The sequence below is a fragment of the Ovis aries genome, chromosome 2 (assembly GCF_016772045.2).
Source record: "Ovis aries strain OAR_USU_Benz2616 breed Rambouillet chromosome 2, ARS-UI_Ramb_v3.0, whole genome shotgun sequence".
Taxonomy (NCBI): Eukaryota; Metazoa; Chordata; class Mammalia; order Artiodactyla; family Bovidae; genus Ovis; species Ovis aries.
In genome coordinates this window covers 87,870,478-87,889,016 of record NC_056055.1, presented here as the reverse complement: position 1 = coordinate 87,889,016, position 18,539 = coordinate 87,870,478, and the positions used below count along the sequence as shown (strand labels likewise).

Sequence of the window (18,539 nt, the reverse complement as noted above, 5' to 3'; positions counted from 1 at the left end):
GTGTTAACAAGCATCCTTTCATTTCTGGCCATTTACATGTCTTTTTTAGAGATATCTGTCAATTCAGGATCCTGCTAGGATCTCAATGTCTGTGTCACCCCAAAATTCATACGTTGAAAAGGAATGCTTACTAAATGGTATTGGGAGGGGAGACCATCAGTGGGTGGTAAGATCATGAGGGCAAAGTCCAAATGAATGGATTAGTTTAGCACCCCTTAAAAAGGGGGCACGGGCGAGATCCCTTATCCCTTGTACTGCCTGAGGGCATAATAAGTCTGCCATCCAGAAGACGGCCCTCACTGACCATGCCAGCAACCTGGCATTGGACTTCCAAGCCTCCAGAACTGTGAGAAATAAAAATTTTTATAAGCTAATAAAGTAATAGTAAGTACACTTTTTAGTAAGCTATTTAGCACTCAGTTTGTGCTGTTTTGTAACAGCAGCCCAAACTAATTAAGACAGATCTTCTGCCCAGTTTTTAGGTGAGTTATCTTCTTTGTGATGAGTTTTGAGACTCGTTTATATATTCTGAATACAAATCCTTAAGATACTTTGCAAATATCTCCCCCAGCTCTGTGGGCTGACATTTCACTTTTTAATGGTTGATTTTTCAGCACAGATGTTTTTAAGTCCAATTTATCTACTTTTTCTTTTGTCACCTCTTGGGGTTGTATTTAAGAAGGCCTGGTCCTATAAAAGGTCGTGAAAATATATACGCCAATGTTTTCTTTAAAGAGTTTTATAGTTTTAGTTCCTACATTTAGGTATATGATCCATTTTGAGTTCATTTTTATGTATGATGTGAGGTAGAAATCCACCTTTATCTTTCCTGCATGTTGTTCCAATTGTGACTATTCATTCCCCACTGAATGGTCCTTGCAGTCTTGTTGAAAGGCAATTAACTATACATGTGTGGGTTTATTTCTGGAAACTCAACTTTATTCCATTGACCGATATATATATCCTATGCCAGTTTTCCAATTTTTTGACTACTGTAGCTTTGCAGTAAGTTTTCAAATCAAGAAATATGAGTCCTATGACTTATTTTGACTATTCTAGGTCCCTTGAAACCCATATGAATTTTAGGATAGGCTTGTCAATTTCTATTAAAAGCTACCCGGAATTTTGATATAGATTGTACTGAATCTATAGATCAATTTGGGAGTACTGCCATCTCAACAATATTAACTTTTCTAGTCCATGAACATGGGATTTCTTTCTATTTATTTAGGTGTTTTTACTTTCTTAACTTCTTTTATTGAATTTATCCCTAAGTATTTTATTATTTTTAATGCTATTATAAATGGAGTTATTTTCTTAATTTTTGGATTAGTTGAAATTATACAGAAATACCGTTGATTTCTATATATTGATCATATATCCTGTAACTCTGCTGAACTTATCCATTTGTCTTTTTCTGTGTGTGTTTGTGTATTCCTTAGGATTTTCTAATTTAAGATTTTCCATGTATAAGATCACAGAACCTGCAAATAGGGATAGTTTTTCATTTCTAATTTAGATGCCTTTTATTTCCCCATCTAATTGCTCTAACAACAACCTCCAGTGCAATGTTGAAAATAAATAATGAAAACAGACATCTTTGTCTTGTTCCTGTGTTTAGAGGGAAAGTATTTAGTCCTTCTTCACTAAGTATGAGACCAGTTGTGGATTTTCAGATATTCATAATCAGGCTGAGGAGGTTTCTTTCTATTCCTAGCTTGTTGAATGTTTTTAACAAAGGACAACAGATTTTGTGAAATGCTTTATTTGTGCCCACTCAGATATCATGTGGATTTTGTCCTTTATTCTGATTGATATGCTGTATTATAGTAAGTGATTTTCAAATCAACACAGCATGTCTGGGGTAACAGCACTAGTCATGATGTTTAAATTGCTGGCTTTGGTTTATAGTATTTTGCTGAGGATCCTTATGTCTATATTCATAAGTGATATGGATTTTTCATTTTTGTTTCCTGTGATACCTTTGGTTTACACATCAGGGTAATACTGGCCCTCTCACCAAAATCTCCACTTTTTCCAAGACTGCTTTTAGGCTTGAACGTCTCCAGTCTGTCCCAAATAAGATCATTTCCTTTGGGGAGAATTTTTGAGCTCTCTGTTCTTATGGCCTGTCTCTCGGCCACTGCTCTGGAGCTGGGGCTGGGAACTGTGGCCTTCTCTAAGAATGATTCCTCTACTTTGTAAGTGGGGCACTGGAGCGATGCAGTTGCCTCCGATTCTTCAGCTTGCCTCAAACGGCATAAAACCTCTCCCTTATGAGCAAGATGCTGTGAGAACAATCAGAGCCCCAGTATTCAAAGGTTGCTGAAACAGGCAATGAATGGGGGCTGAGTGGAGGAAGTGAGCCTCCTCATGTCCTGGAACCGAACCTCTGTGCTATAGAGCTGGTAGAACTGGGAGGATGAGAACTGCTGACAACCTGTCTTTCCCAGGGAGATGCTGTAGCCCCTTAACTGCGGGCTGGTGGGGAGCAGCAAGTTGTAGCCCAAGTGCTACAGAAATCACTGTTTTTACTGCAATTTAATATATATTTTCTTAAATAAATGTTTCTTCATTTTCCTCTATAGTCACACACAGATACCTTTTTTTTGTCTTTAATAACTTTCACCAATTATGTTGTTTCGCTGGGAATTGGGACTGTGCAGCTCCCCATACTGCTTTTCCAAAAGTCACTACTCAATTCTATTATGTCTTATAATCTTATTATGTGCCAGTTCTTCATTTAATGAAACCAAGTAAAGAAAGCTATTCTTGGGAATTCTAAATTTTGTTCCTACCACAAATTATAGAACATTCTAAAATACTTGTCTATTTCAAGATATGAGGGGAAACAACTAAAGAAATTGAGGTTATAATTCTATTTTTTTCAAGGCTATTCTGCTCCTGCTTAAAAAGTGTTCAAATATCGTTAACTGGAAAAACAACAAAAAGACAAAAATAGATACATTTAGTCATAATTTTGTGATTGACATATTTCAAGGGAAAATGTCAGATTCTTCTCTTCTAGCTTAGGTAAAACGTTAAGTAGTAAAAGACTGTAGGAAAAAACACAATCCCTTTTCTCTTCTGAGCAGGTACTGTTAACAGCTTGGGATATATAGTTTTAGACCTTTTTCTATGCATACATTAAAAACATACAGCGGCTTCCCTGGCGGCTCAGTGGTGAAGAATCTGCCTGCCAATGCAGGAGACGTGGGTTCAATCCCTGGTCCGGGAGGATCCCACATGCTGCAGAGCAATTAAGCCCATGTGCCACAACTACTGCGCCTGTGCTCTGGAGCCTGGGAGCCACGACCCCTGAAGCCCGCGTGCCCTAGCGCCTGTGCTCCACACCAAGGGAAGCCACCGAATGAGCAGCCCCTGCACCACAGCCAGAGAGCAGCCCACCACTCGCCACAACCAGAGAAACGCCCGGGCAGCAGTGGAGACCCAGCACAGCCGAAAATAAGTGAATGGTAAGAAAATAGTTGGTTTTGTTCTCTTGCAAAGAAGATCATGTACTGTTCTACAACTTGCCTTTTTTCCACTTAATATAATGGGCATCCATCCTTTCAGGAACGTATATGGAAATAACTCCTTCCTTTTCTTGTTTGCCAACATTTCATAATGTGGGTTTATTACAACTCTCTTGTTAGGTATTAAGTTTTTCATTATTATAATCTTTTGTGAAGCATCATGGTACCGACAGCTTTGTATACTGTATATTTACAGAACAGAGCATTTTAATGTTTCTTCCATGAACTGCCTACTGATACCATTTACTCATTGACCTATTGGATTGTCTGTGGTTTCTTATGGACTCACAAAGCTTCTGAATACTGGATAATCTTTTAAACCCCTTGTAAAAATATGTTCTATATATAAAAAACTGTAAATAAAGCCAAAATCTTTGTACAAGCCAAAAGCTTGTACCCATATAATTGAAATTATCATCTACACAAACACATCTGCTATACAGAATTTACTGTCCAAACACCTCACCAAATTAATATCTGACAGATAGACTATAAGAATCACACAAAAAAGCCACTCTTCAGCTCAACTGGACATCTGATAAACAGGTTGGTACAACAAATAAATTTGAAATAAAATGGAAAAAAGCCTGAGGAGATACTAAAAGTGAATGAAAGATTTTAAAAACAAAGCAAAATAATTAATCTCATCTCCTCAATTCTATTTTTCCCTCAGGCATCCATTTTTATTTACTGCTAAACAGTATTCTACTGTGTGGATGGACTGTATAGTAATTTGCTTATGCAGTCACTTGTGGATGGATATTTGGTTGTTTCCAGTTTGAGTCTTTTATGTCTTTATTTTACTTACTAAAATTTCTCCATGCGACATACAGAGGTTCTCCTGGTTCCTGATGAAGGTTGATATTATCCCATAACAGCTGAATATAAACAAGTTTGCTATCCTGGGACAGAGATGACAGGGGAAGCTAAAAAAGATCAATAGAAAGTATTAGTACCCTAAGCACAGTAGTAACTAAGCATAATAGTAATTACCAGTGGACCTAGCAAAGCTTGATTATATAAAACAGATGAGTCCTTTTTAAAATTCTAGACCTGGAGCGCAGCATAGTGGAGAGCCCTTCCTCCTGGGACACAGGGCGCAGCTGGAAAGGCAGCCGCCCCGCCCCCTTCCCCGTCACCGCATTGCACGTTCCTGAGGAATCTGGTGCTAAACCACTCAGATGACTTGCTTCTGAGTCGAGATTTAGTACCCAGCAGAGCAGCTCCCTCGCTGTGATCTACTAAAAGTCAGGCCTCGACATAAGGGTTTGTAAAATACATAAAATTCTAGACCTAAAACTGAAGGAAAATTGTAATTTTTATTTGTATCTAAGTACAAATGTTATTATTTTCTGAGGTGCAAGATTCTCATTCTGACTTTCAAGGACTGAGTGACAACTTGGTAACTGGCACAGCAGTCACGTGAATGTGATTCACAACAAATTTTGGTACAAGAAAGTACAACAGTTACTATCTCACTGTACTGACTAGTACATATATCAGTCAAACAGTTTACAAGACTCTGAAAGTTTACTGTGCCTCTGATGTACGTTTAGGGTGGGGGGTATCTCTCAGTATTCAGTATCGTAAGCTTACTGTCTCCCTGGGAGTCAAGGATGCCAGCTCAAGCAGAGTCAGAGAGCCAGACTGTGGTCTTAGCCCCCCATCACTTATTCAGTATGTGACCTAGCAAAATAACTTCACTAGTTTTTAAATAAAACTGAAAAAAATGTGGCTAATACAAACCCTTTAAAATAAAGTTGTGAGAATTTCAGCTGGGAATATCTTAAAAATTTTTTAAAATTTTCTATTGGAGTGTAGTTGATTAACAATGTGACAGTTTCAAGTGGACAGCAAAGTGACTCAACCATACATATACATGTATCCATTCTCCCCCAAACACCCCTCACAGCTGGGAATATTATATTTCAGAATAAAAACTACTTTTCTAGCTACTCCTGCCACTAGAAATGATCATATAACTAAATTTAGGCCAAACAAAGACATATGAAAACATTATATGCACATCTAGGAACTATCCCTAAAGAAAGAATATATTCTCCATCCATTTTTCTTCTTACTGCTGGCTGGAATATGGATGCGGTAGCTTGGAAGTAGAGTACAGCTATCCTAGACCGGGTGTAAAACTTGGAAATGGAGGCCACACTGCAAGCAAAAAAGACAGAAGGCTCTCAAGTCTCTAGCATTATACCATCCCTGGACCACCTATCTAAATTTTTAAATGAGAGAGAAATAACCTATGACTTAACACTACCTAACCAACATGAATACAGTGTAAGTATAGAAGTTGGTTCCCTACCTGTACGCCTCCATTACAATGTTCAGAAGTGAGGATAAGTCCTGGCAAGTTACTAGGAAGATCCAAACGCCTGAAATACCAAACGAGGTTCCAGAAAATTATTGGATGTTGATTGATGAATGAGGACGTGTGAATCACCTGATCGCCTTCATTTTCTAGCAAAGACTCAAGTTCTTTGCGAAGCACTAGAGGACTCAAGTAAGGCACAGAAACAGGGGGAGGGTTGGGTCTTTTTCCTAAAGGATCCTTAAAAACAGAAATATAGAAAGAACATATGATCAATTTTATTATGTATGTTTCAGAGTATGTCTCAATGACAGCACACTTTTCTGTCCTTTCAAACTTATTTCAGGGCCATGAGTACATGTAGAACACCCTGAAGAAAACATAAAAGAAGAAAAAGTACTTAATCATAAATACCCTTAAGTTAAATGATTATGAACAAAAATTATTAATCCATATAGTAGGCCCTATTTTAAACATGAGTTTCTCTTATCACATTAAGAGCAATGCCCTATGTATGACTGATTTTTCCTTTTCAACTTTTTACAAGAAATATTTGCGTTTCTGATGTTTCATAATGATACCAAAAAAATCTGACTTTATCTTCCATGTAAAACTCTCAACAGATGAGGCCATTTTTTGTGTTAGTATTTCTTGATGAGTCTTTAAAATATATCTAACTTGTTTATACATTTGCAATTAAAAACTAAAGAGCAATTTTATAAATCAAATGAAATAATGAAAATAATGAAAAAGAAACCCAACCTAGACTTTGTAAGTTGTGCACAATTAGAATAAAGTGTTTATGACCAATATTAATAAGCACCCATGGTGCCCAGATTGAGATCTCCAAATACTGTTTTTTTCTAAAAGGAATGTTTCTTAAAGAAATGACTGATTTGAGGTCTGAAGAAGGAAATATGTAACACCTGAGCATCAAACATCTTGTAATACAAGAAAGCAAGGAAACTTTTAAAGAACTTATACAAAGGTGAAAGCTTCCCTGGTGGTGCAAAGGTTAAAGTGTATGCCTGCAATGTGGTAGACCTGGGTTTAATCACTGGGTCGGGAAGATCCCCTGGAGAAGGAAATGGCAACCACTCCAGTATTCTTGCCTGGAGAATCCCATGGACGGAGGAGCTTGGTGGGCTACAGTCCACGGGTCGCATAGAGTCAGACACGACTGAGCGACCCCGTGGACTAGTTCATGGAATTAGCCAGGCCAGAATACTGGAGGGAGTAGCCTTTCCCTTCTCCAGGGGATCTTCCCAACCCAGGGATCAAACCCAGATCTCCCACATGGCAGGCACATTCTTTACCAGCTGAGCCACCAGGGAAGCCCAAGAATACTGGAGTGGGTAGCCTATCCCTTCTCCAGTTGGTCTTCCCAACCCAGAAATCAAACCAGGGTCTCCTGCATTGCCGGCAGCTTCTTTACCAACTGAGTGATCAGGGAAGACTCACAAAAGCTACTAGAGTTGTGTCAAAAGGAATAAGGCACTAACAGGTAGAGGCTTCTAGCTGACCAAAAAAGAAATAAAATAAGCATCAATAAGGGTAACAGCAGCAGTGGATGTAAACATGAATGTTTAAACCCATGAGATCATAATGAAACCCTATGCCCCGAGATAATGTATCGCCTTGGAGAATGCTAGGAACCCAACTTGTCACTGTGAAGTTTGATAAATAAAAGGAAAAAAGAAAATCAAACATTTATCTTGCTTTTCCAACATAAACTGCATCTTTGGGAAAAAATCAGACAAAAGCCATAGGATAAGTTTCTCTTTATAAATATATTTCATATAATAAAGAAGATGACAGAATTAGACTATTGTCATTTTATAGCTCCAAACGGATAACTTATCTAGGCACTAAGGGGTTAACAGCTGCTAACCCCCACAGAGATAGTTCACCTCCCTCAAGACATACCACTACTGATGAAGTTGCCTTGTAAAAATAAACAAATGAACAAAACAGAACAAAAAACCTGAATCTGATCAAGCTTCAGGCTGCAATTACCAACTTACAGGGTTGTATTCAACAAATAAACTGCAAGGGAAAAAGGAGTCTATAGATTTAAAAAGACCAGAAAGCAGATCACCAGCCACAAAGCATTATTTGATCCTGGTTCCTCAAGCTGCAAAGCACACATACTTGACACTGTTGAAACCACTAGAGATTCGAACGAAGACTGAATGACCCTGATAGCATTGGTTATTTCCTGGGTTTGATAATGGCACTTTTTTGTTTGTTTGACCTTTGGCCGCACTGTGTGGCAAGTGAGATGGTAACTACCTGACCAGGGACCGACCTGCACCCCTTGCATCGGGAGTGCGGAATCCTAATGACTGAACCAACGGCATTACGTTTTTAAGAGTCCTTATCTCTTAGAGATAAACACTGAAATACTGACAAATGGAGTCTACGTTTGAAACTTGCTTCAGATGGATCTACAGAAGAACTGAATGAGGGCACACGTGACAGAAAAATGTTGTAAGCTGAAAATCACTGAAGCTGGATGGTGCCACCGAAGGACTCACTACACTCCTCTGTTTATTTATGTACATTTTTGAAATCTGAAAGTTCTTAGCCTGCTTATGAAAATGTATCACTTTTCACGTGATTAAAAAAACCTATTACAGAAGAAGATGCTATTTTAATAAATACTTACATGAACACACAGCATAATTATAATGTTGTTACATACCACAAATTCCTGCAGACTGTTTGGAAGACTAACTGTTGAAATGCCATGAAATGGTCGCTGGGAAAAGTCCATATTTTGCAAGGGACCTCCAACACTGTGACTTCTAGTCAAAGACACATTTCGTTTTGATAAACTATTAGGCACAGGTGAAACTTTCATAGTTTGGACATCTCCGCTGGCTTTCATTATTTCATCACTTAAAAAAATGAAGAAGAAATGCTGTGGTTAGATTGGTTTAAACAATCTAAATCTGTAGAGCTAGAGTATTTTCTACAATAAATTTTGAGTGTACTGAATATATCTGAGAAGAGTCAGTACTGCCTTATAGGAATTAACTTTTCTTCAGGTATTTCTGTAAAATCAGTCAGAAAAACAGGATGAAGTGGATGATCTGATGAAGGGTAGGAAGAGGGTATATGGTTAAGTATTATGGTATTATTTTTAAAAGACTAAGTGCCCATTCATGTGCTCTATTCAAACATTATTTTACCTTTATTAAACAAAATCACCTGGAAGTATGTATAATGCATCCAAGTAAGTAATGTAGATTCACTGTCAAGTATTTAATCTCTACTAGGCCATGACCTGGGTTTCCCTTGTGGCTCAGCTGGTAAAGAATCTGCCTGCAATGCGGAAGACCTAGGTTTGATCCCTGGGTTAGGAAAATCCCCTGAAGAAGGGAAAGGCTACCCACTCCAGTAGTCTGGCCTGGAGAATTCCATCGACTGTGTAGTTATGGGGCTGCAAAGAGTCGGACAAGACTGAATGACTTTCACTTTCAGGCCATGACCCACCTAAGAACAGAGGTCAGATTTTATTTACATTTTTATTTTTAGTGTTTAGCATAATGCTGAGCATACAATAGGCTCTCAATAAATACTTGAATCAATATTTAAGAGTTAAAGGTATACTTCACTGTAAAGAGAGTATATATCTGGAAACTGGCAATGACTACACTGAAAGGGAAAATACTTTTTACTGTTGGGAAGTTCATTTTTGGAAAAGACCACTGTAAAACATTAAACAGTATTAAAAATGGTTTATCATTAGATTCATTCATTAGATATTTAAACAATGTGAAAACCACTCAGTCGTGTCTGACTCTGCAATCCCATGGACTATACAGTCCATGGAATTCTCCAGGCCAGAATATGGGAGTGGATAGTCTTTAAAGTTACATTATTAAAAATGCCAGAACTTATGTCTATGTCAGCCAGGTTGTATTTAAAGATGAAATTTTTACAGGGGCACCCCATTTTTTATGGAGAGTTCTCTGAATTCTATGCTACCTTGATTCAACTGCAGAGCTTGTTTCTTCAGTAATGGTCTGGTTATGTTTTGGCAAATCCATAAAGTTGATCAGGTCAGGTTCTGCTGAACTGGATATGGGTTTGTGCTCCAAAGGTTCACTTGCCGATGGAATGCTGCCACTTTGTAAACTGTCACCAGAGGTACTTGGTTTCAAGAAAAAGCTAAATATGGACCCGTCCAAAAAAAAAAAAAGAAAGTATAAAAAAGTCTATAAAAATCCTAGAATCCTCCAAATGTCATCATATTTACAATCACTGTATAGTAAAATACTCACTAATGAATTATACAAATCCATAGAAATACTGCCTATTTCAAACACACACATACACACACTCTTGCTCTCATTCTCTCTTCTTCTCTTGTCTGAAACTTTTCAAATGAAAAGATCCAGAGCAGGTCACTATAGTTCAATACAAGATCCCTTCAGTTTTTGAGAGACACTAAAGAAAGCTATGAAGGAAGTTGGAAAGCAAAATATTTCATTAATTTTTTTAGTTAAAAAAATAAAGAATAGCATTTTAACATGTATTAACCTATAACTATTTATAATACCCTTCCCCCTGCTTAAGAATCTCCATTTTTGTCTTTAGTCATTCTCTCTCCCCTCTATTAATTCAGTAATTTATTTTCATCTTCTTTCTTTTTCCTTCTGGGTGGGGATGGGGTGAGAGCTTTGCCTTGCAAGGGACATAAAGAGTGCTTTCTGAAGTCATAATAATGTTCTGTATCTTGATTTGCAGAAATCAAATTTACCTTAAATGAAAAAAAACTGTAAATAAATACTGAACTCTTGTTAATGATATGAATGCTCAAGTCCTTGGGGGAAAGGTATTTTTATTATTAATAATATAATATTACTACATATTATTATTACTAATAGGCCATACTGAGAAGCATGCAAGGATTTTAGTTCCCTGACCAGGGCTGAACCTATGTTTCCTGCAAAGCACAGAGCCCTAACCACTGGACTGCCAGGGAATTCCAACCCCCTCCCCCCTATCTACATCTTATTTTAAACAAATAAAAATATAAGATGGACTGGTGGAAGGATGGAAGAATAGATAGGTGATAAAGCAAGCAATGTAAATTAACTAAGAATACAGGGGTGGATATTTGGGTGTACTATAAAAAAAAAAATCTTTAATTAAACTTGGCCATAAGTAGGAATTTTCCATAATGGCATACTGGGGAGGAAGATTAATAATGCTGGTTTATATTCCACAAAAGCTTAAGAAACACAATTAACAAAAAAGTACAAAATTTAAGGAGAATAATTTAAAACTCTATTAAAAGAAGATCTAAAACAGGGAGATACATACCATGCTCATAGGAGAATAATACTAAAGATGTCCATTTCCTCAGAATTAAGCTACAAATCTATTTGAATCCCATGAAAACTTAAGGTGGACTTTTTCTGTGGGGGAGGACTCAAAGTTACTCTAAAGTTTTATATGCATAACCAAATAACTATAAGAAATTTCCAAAGGGGGAACTTACCCTACCAACCAGACATAACATAAATATAGTAATAAAAATAATACAGTATTGACAGAACACAAAACCAGAGTGAGGTATACATAGGAACTTGATATATGATAAAGGTGATACTACATATAATATTAATGAAGGACGGATGTAAAACTGGCTCATTATATGGAGAAAAATAAGCCTGGATCTCTATGATCATATACAAACGTAGACTACAGATGTATTTAAAACCTAAATACCACAGGGAAAATATAAAGGTAACAGAAGAACATTAGGAAGAGATTTTCATGTACTATAGATGGGAATCTTCGGAATCTTGTTTAAAAAGATTTCAAATGCACAAATCATAAGGTGGAAAACTAATGCATGATAATAACATCAAAACTGGTCATTTCCCTTCAAGGAATTAACATCAAGAATATTCAAGACAGGATTTCCCTACCAGTCTAGTAGTTGGGACTCTGTACTTCTAGATCAGCCCTGGGATTTCTTTGGAGGGAATGATGCTGAAGCCGAAACTCCAGTACTTTGGCCACCTCATGCAAAGAGTTGACTCATTGGAAAAGACTCTGATGCTGGGAGGGATTGGGGGCAGGAGAAGGGGACGACAGAGGATGAGATGGCTGGATGGTATCACTGACTCGATGGACGCGAATCTGAGTGAACTTTGGGAGTTGGTGATGGACAGGGAGGCCTGGTGTGCTGTGATTCATGGGGTCACAAAGAGTCGGACACGACTGAGCGACTGAACTGAACTGAACTCTCACTGCCTAGGGCCTGGGTTCCATCCCTGGTCAGGGAACTAAGATCCCACAAGTGGCATGGTGCAGCCAAGAAAAAAAAAAAAAAAAGAATAGTCAAGACAGATCAACAAGAAAAAGAAAACTAAATACAAAAATGAGTAAAAGCAAGTGACATCTGCAAAATGGCACAGTGGAAAGCTACCTTTATCTTGCCCCTTCAATTTACAAGCAGTAAAACATCAACAATGCAACAAAGGTACCTCTGTCTAACACACTGGAGATTCCCACACACCTGTACATCTAAAGGTGGATGGACCAGAACACACAGCGGAGGCGAAACTGAAGGAGAAGCACAAGCACAGCCTCCAGTCTTGGCTTTCTGCTCTGGCAAGCTGAGTCGGCAGCCTCAGAAAGCCCAGCAGCAGTGGAGGCAAGTGCACACAACGCCAGCTTCCCAGAGGCAGCAGCGAGTGGCAAAGGGGCTTTGGACCTCATCCCTCTGGCCACTGAGGAACTCACAACTCTGGCCCCCTGCCCCACCTTCCCACGCCAGTGGAGCCCACGAACCTTAGAAAATCAGATGACCACTACCAGCAGTGGCAGAGCCTGCAACCCAGGGGATTCCAGACAAGGGGGAAGAGCTCATCATCCCAACGCACCAGGTCGTAAGACCCCAGCAACACTGGCAGCAGCGAAGCACCAATGACCCCAAGGCCCAAAAAGCAATAACGAGGTCACAAGGCCACACCTCTGACAGAGGCAGTGGAGTGTGAAAGTGCAAACTCAAATATAATAGAGGCAGTTCAGTTAAGAGGATCCAAAGACTTGTGCTGTTAATATACCACCACCTACTGGAGAACAAGAGGCCTCTATTTTTTGACCAGTTGAATTGTCAGAATCAAGCAGAAAGGTGTTCAGTACTTCAAATATGTTGGCAGGGGGAACAACTCATCAAGCATCATGCAGCACCAGAGTAACATGTATCCTCCTCACACATACAAAAAATTACACTCCCCCAGAACCCAAACTTAAAGCTATAAATATTGCAATCTAACTGATTAAGATAATGCAAAATAGCTGTAATAAAGAAACTCAGTTAAGCTAAAAGGAAATTCAGGCAGTTCAATCTCAGAAATGAAATTATTCAACAGAGAGAATACTCTATAAAGCAAAGAGTATCTGGGATGACTAGGTATAAGATAGGCTCAAGGATGTATTGTACAACATGAGGAATACAGTCAATATTCTGTAGTAACTGTAAATGGAAAATAAAAATTGTATAAAAATAATGATAAAAAAGAAAAGCAAAACTTCCACATAAGACAACACCCGATGACTTGCTATCTCTAGAAGACTCACCTCAGCTCCAAGGACAAATGTAGACTACGTGTGAAGGAAAAGAATATGATACTCCAAGAAAACTGCTACCAAAAGAAAGTGGGTACAGACCTACCCTTATCAGACAAAACAGACTTCAAACCAAAAAAAGGCAATAAAGGACAAAAATGGATAGTAAATAATGATAAATATTTATCATTTATTAACCTCAGATATGCAGATGACACCACCCTTATGGCAGAAAGTGAAGAGGAACTAAAAGCCTCTTGATGAAAGTAAAAGAGGAGAGTAAAAAGGTTGGCTTAAATCTCAACATTCAGAAAATGAAGATCATGGCATCTGGTCCCATCACTTCATGGGAAATAGATGGGGAAACAGTGGAAACAGTGTCAGACTTTATTTTTTTGGGCTCCAAAATCACTGCAGATGGTGATTGCAGCCATGAAATTAAAAGACGCTTACTCCTTGGAAGAAAAGTTATGACCAACCTAGACAGCATATTGAAAAGCAGAGACATTACTTTGCTGAACTAAGGTCCATCTAGTCAAGGCTATGGTTTTTCCAGTAGTCATGTATGGATGTGAGAGTTGGACTATGAAGAAGGCCGAGCGCCGAAGAATTGATGCTTTTGAACTGTGGTGTTGGAGAAGACCCTTGAGAGTCCCGAGGACTGCAAGGAGATCCAACCAGTCCATTCTGAAGGAGATCAGCCCTGGGATTTCTTTGGAGGGAATGATGCTAAAGCTGAAACTCCAGTACTTGGGCACCTCATGTGAAGAGCTGACTCATTGGAAAAGACTCTGATGATGGGAGGAATTGGGGGCAGGAGGAGAAGGGGACGACCAAGGATGAGATGGCTGGATGGCATCACTGACTCGATGGATGTGAGTCTGAGTGAACTCCGGGAGTTGGTGATGGACAGGGAGGCCTGGCGTGCTGTGATTCATGGGGTCGCAAAGAGTCAGACACGACTGAGCGACTGAACTGAACTGAATGATAAATAATATTCATCAAGAAGACATATTATTAATATATATGCACCATATTATTATCTAGCAACACCAAAATATATTAAAAAGTACCAGATCTAAAGAGAGAAACTGACTAACACAGTAAGAGACTTTCTAATACCCCATTTAATACATCAATGGATAGATCATCCAGACAAAGAGGAAAGCAACCTTAAATGAAACCTAAGATCAGAAGAATTTGATAAATTTATATAGAACATTCCATCCAAATGCATTAGAATACACATTCTTCTCAAGTATACATGGAACTTTCTCAAGGATACACCATATGCTGAGACAGAAAACAATGCTCAATAAGTAAATAAAACTTAATAAATAAAAGACTGAAATCATATGAAGTTCTCTTTTCTAATCACAGTGGTACGGAACTGGAAATCAACTATAAGAAAGCTGAAAAAAAATCACAAATATGTGGCTAATGAACAATATGCTACTGAAACACTGGTTTAATGAAGAAATCAAAAGAGAAACAAAAATCTACCTGAAGACAAATGAAAATATGACATACCAAAAATCTATGAGATGTTGCAAAAACAGTACTAAGAGGGAAGTCTAGAGCAATACAGGCCTGCTTCCAGAAACAAGAGAAATCTGAAATAAACAACTTAACCTTACACATAAAGGAACCAGAAAAAGAACAGGGAGTTCCCTGGTGGTCCAATGGTCAGGACTCTGCGCTTTCACTGCCGGGGCCCAAAGCTGGATGCCTAGTCAGGGAACTAAGATCCCACAAATCACAGGGCACAGCCAAAAATAATGTAAGAAGAAGAACAAACAAACCCCAAAGTCAGTAGAAGGAAAGAAATAAATGGTAAAGATCAGAGTGGAAATAAATGAAAGGGAAAATGAAGTCGCTCAGTCATGTCTGACTCTTTGCGACCCCATGGACTATAGCCTACCAGGCTTCTCCGTCCATGGGATTCTCCAGGCAAGAATGCCGGAGTGGGTTACCATTTCCATCTCCAGGGCATCTTCCCTACCCAGGGATCGAACCCGGGTCTCCCGCATTGGAGGCAGACGCTTTAACCTCTGAGCCACCAATGGGTGAGACTAAAATGACAACAGAAAGTATCAGTGGAACTAACAGCTAGTTCTTAAAAAGATAAACACAACAGACAAATCTTTAGCTAGACTAAGAGAAGGCTCTGATAAATACAATCAGAAACGAAAATAACAAAGGGCACCAGAGGAATACAAAGGATTATAAGAATATTTTAAAAACCAGCTATATACCAACAAACAGGACAACCTAGAAGAAATGTACAAATTCTTGGACTTGTACAACCTACCAAGACTGAATCATGAAGAGAAGATTTGAACTGATTCATTGTTAGCACAGTCTGAAGCAGTAATCAAAAAGCCTCTAAAAAACAAATGGCCAGGACCAGGCAGTGTCACAAATGAATTCTACCAAACATCTATAGATTTAATACCTATTGTTTTCAAACTATACTGAACAATTCAAGAGGAGGGAATACTTTCTAACTCATTTTACAAGGCCAACATCACCCAGATGCCAAAATCAGATAAAGACCATACAAAGTAAGAAAACCATAGGCTGGTATCTCTGATGTACAAAGATGCAAAAATCCTCAACCAAATACCAGCAAACCAAATGCAACAATACATTAAAAGGATCATATACCGTGATCAAGTGGGATTTGTCCATGGGATGCAAGGATGGTTCAACATCTGCAAATTAATCAATGTAATACATACATTAACAAAATGAAGGATAAAAAATATGATCATCTCAACAGGTGCAGAAAAAGCAGCTGACAAAACCAGTCATCCATTTATAATAAAAACTCTCCACAAAGTGGATATAGAAGGAATATACCTCAACATAATAAAGGTTATATATGACAAGTCCCCAGCTAACATCATTATCAAAGGTGAAAAGCTGAAACATAACACAGAACTCCTAGCCACAGAAATTAGGCAAAAAAGAGGAAACAAAGCCATCCAATTTAGAAAGGAATAAGTAAAACTCATTGTCTGCAGGTGACATGATTTTATATCTAGAAAACCCTAAAGAATCCACCAAAAAACTATTAGTAATAAATTAGTGAAGTTGCAGGGCATAAAACCAATAAAAACCTGTTGCATTTCTATATACTAATGAGCTAGCAGAAAGGGGAACTGAGAAAACAATACCATTTACAATCACCATAAGAAGAAAAAAAAATTATAAGTACTTAGGTCAGCAAACAGTTACCAAACTCTCAATTACTTAATGACTGATTATAGATCAGTTAATCTCTTTTCTAATGCCTAGAATTAGTCATTTCACATTACAGAGCACCACTATAAAGGGGCAACAAGTTAAGAGAAGAGTTAAAGTCCCTTTCCTTTTTTTTTTCCTTCCCTTTTTTTTTTTTTGGTGGTGGTGGTGCGGGGGAGGCTCCAGAGCACGTAATCAAGGTCATTAAGGCAGAAATATTAAATTAATAACTAATGTTAGAATTTTAAATTTATAATAACTGATATATAACCTATAAAGTTTAGCTCCAAAAATTAACTATTAATAATAATCATTTGTTAAATAACATGGAAGAACAGCCTCCTACAATATTAGTATTTTCTCTCAAACACTGAAAATGAAGGGGGACAAGGAAAGGAACACCTGGAGCACACATGACTACTTCACTCCTCCGCCTTTTAGAGGGCACTTACCTCTCTAAGGGAGCTTTTACAATACTAACCTTGCAGAGCCTCTCAAGTCTTTAAATTCTATATTGAGAAGAGGCAAGAAGTTGCTTTTACAGAAGGGACAGGCTGTATTCAAATTTGAATCATCTGCCGTCCATCCAGCCATAATTTCTTCATCATAAACTAAAGCGCCACAAACTCTGCACTGTGAACAGCTTGACATCAAAACCTAAGAGCAGAAGAACACCCACACTGAAAACCACTACAGTGAATAGTGGTCTTAACAGTCTTCATACTCTTAACAGTTCATCCTCTTGAGACAAACATAGAATTGTATTTATTCTGTGGTCACATTTAAAATTAATAACAGAACAATTCCTTTATAGGTAAAACTACTAGCTTATTGCCTTGTTTACATAAGACACCAAGGAAATTCAACAAAATGACTTATTTTATTATTCTGTCCATAAAGGTATCATAGAATTCTGTTAAAATGCCACTCTGAAATAAAAATACGTTTACTGACACTTTATTATGGGCTGAATATAGAACTTTTACCTCCATTGCACAGTTCTGATAGATGCTGGACATGCTGGTGTTTGGAGAAGAACCATGATCTGACTTTTCAAATTCCTGCCCTTTTATGCCTCTTGGAAATGGAAGTTCACCTAGAGAGAAACATCATAACACACATTATGTATGTCCTTATTCTTTGGAAATGCATATTTAGGGGGAAACACCATGAAGTCTACAATTTATTTTCAAATGGTTTAGTATCAAAATGTACTTATGTACATTTAACAATAGTTAATTAAATCTAGGTGGGAAATATATGATTGTTCACTATATGATTCTTTCAACTTTTTAAAGTATTGGAAATTTCTCATAATAAAAAGTTGGAAAAAGTGAATAAAATTACAATTAAAAAAATAACACAGAACTAGGAGATTTCAGAAACTTAGCAAAGAAATTCTCAAACTCTAGTAAATAACTGATTCACCTGTAAAGCTGGTCAAAATATATATATTCTTAAAGTCCCATTCCACAGATTAAGTCTCAAAAGTTTTAGCCTAGGGCTTGGATATTTGTATATACTTATAAACAAATATCCCAGGTGATTCTGAGATACACTAAAGTTTGAGAACTAATGATACAATCCACAAATATACATAAATAAAAATAAACTCAGTGGATTTCCCAGGCAAAAATGCTGGAGTGGGTTGCCATTTCCTTTTCCAAGGGATCTTCCCAACCCAGGAACTGAACCCACATCTCCGGCACTGCAGGCAGATTCTTTACCACTCAGCCACCAGGGAAGCCACAGTTTGATTCCACACAGTACTTTAAGATCTTATAAAATAACAGTGGTTAATATGGTATGGCTATACACAAATCTATCCGATCATCTCG

The 18,539-nt window shown here is 37.9% G+C and overlaps 1 protein-coding gene across 3 annotated transcripts in view; it reads right to left on the bottom strand.

Annotated features, from left to right (window-relative positions):
• DENND4C (DENN domain containing 4C) overlaps positions 1–18,539 on the bottom strand; it is a 112,011-nt gene that overhangs the window by 6,762 nt on the left and 86,710 nt on the right. For 2 of the 3 annotated variants that reach the window (XM_004004393.6, XM_027964567.3), the window contains 6 exons: positions 17,688–17,797; positions 17,183–17,358; positions 9,856–10,038; positions 8,567–8,762; positions 5,857–6,102; positions 4,345–4,462 (listed from right to left, as the gene is read on the bottom strand). In XM_004004393.6, the coding sequence (XP_004004442.3) occupies positions 4,345–4,462; positions 5,857–6,102; positions 8,567–8,762; positions 9,856–10,038; positions 17,183–17,358; positions 17,688–17,797 (1,029 nt within the window). Of the gene's footprint in view, positions 1–4,344; positions 4,463–5,856; positions 6,103–8,566; positions 8,763–9,855; positions 10,039–16,122; positions 17,359–17,687; positions 17,798–18,539 lie in introns of those variants that run through there. The other variant, XR_009599253.1, reaches the window with a different exon arrangement.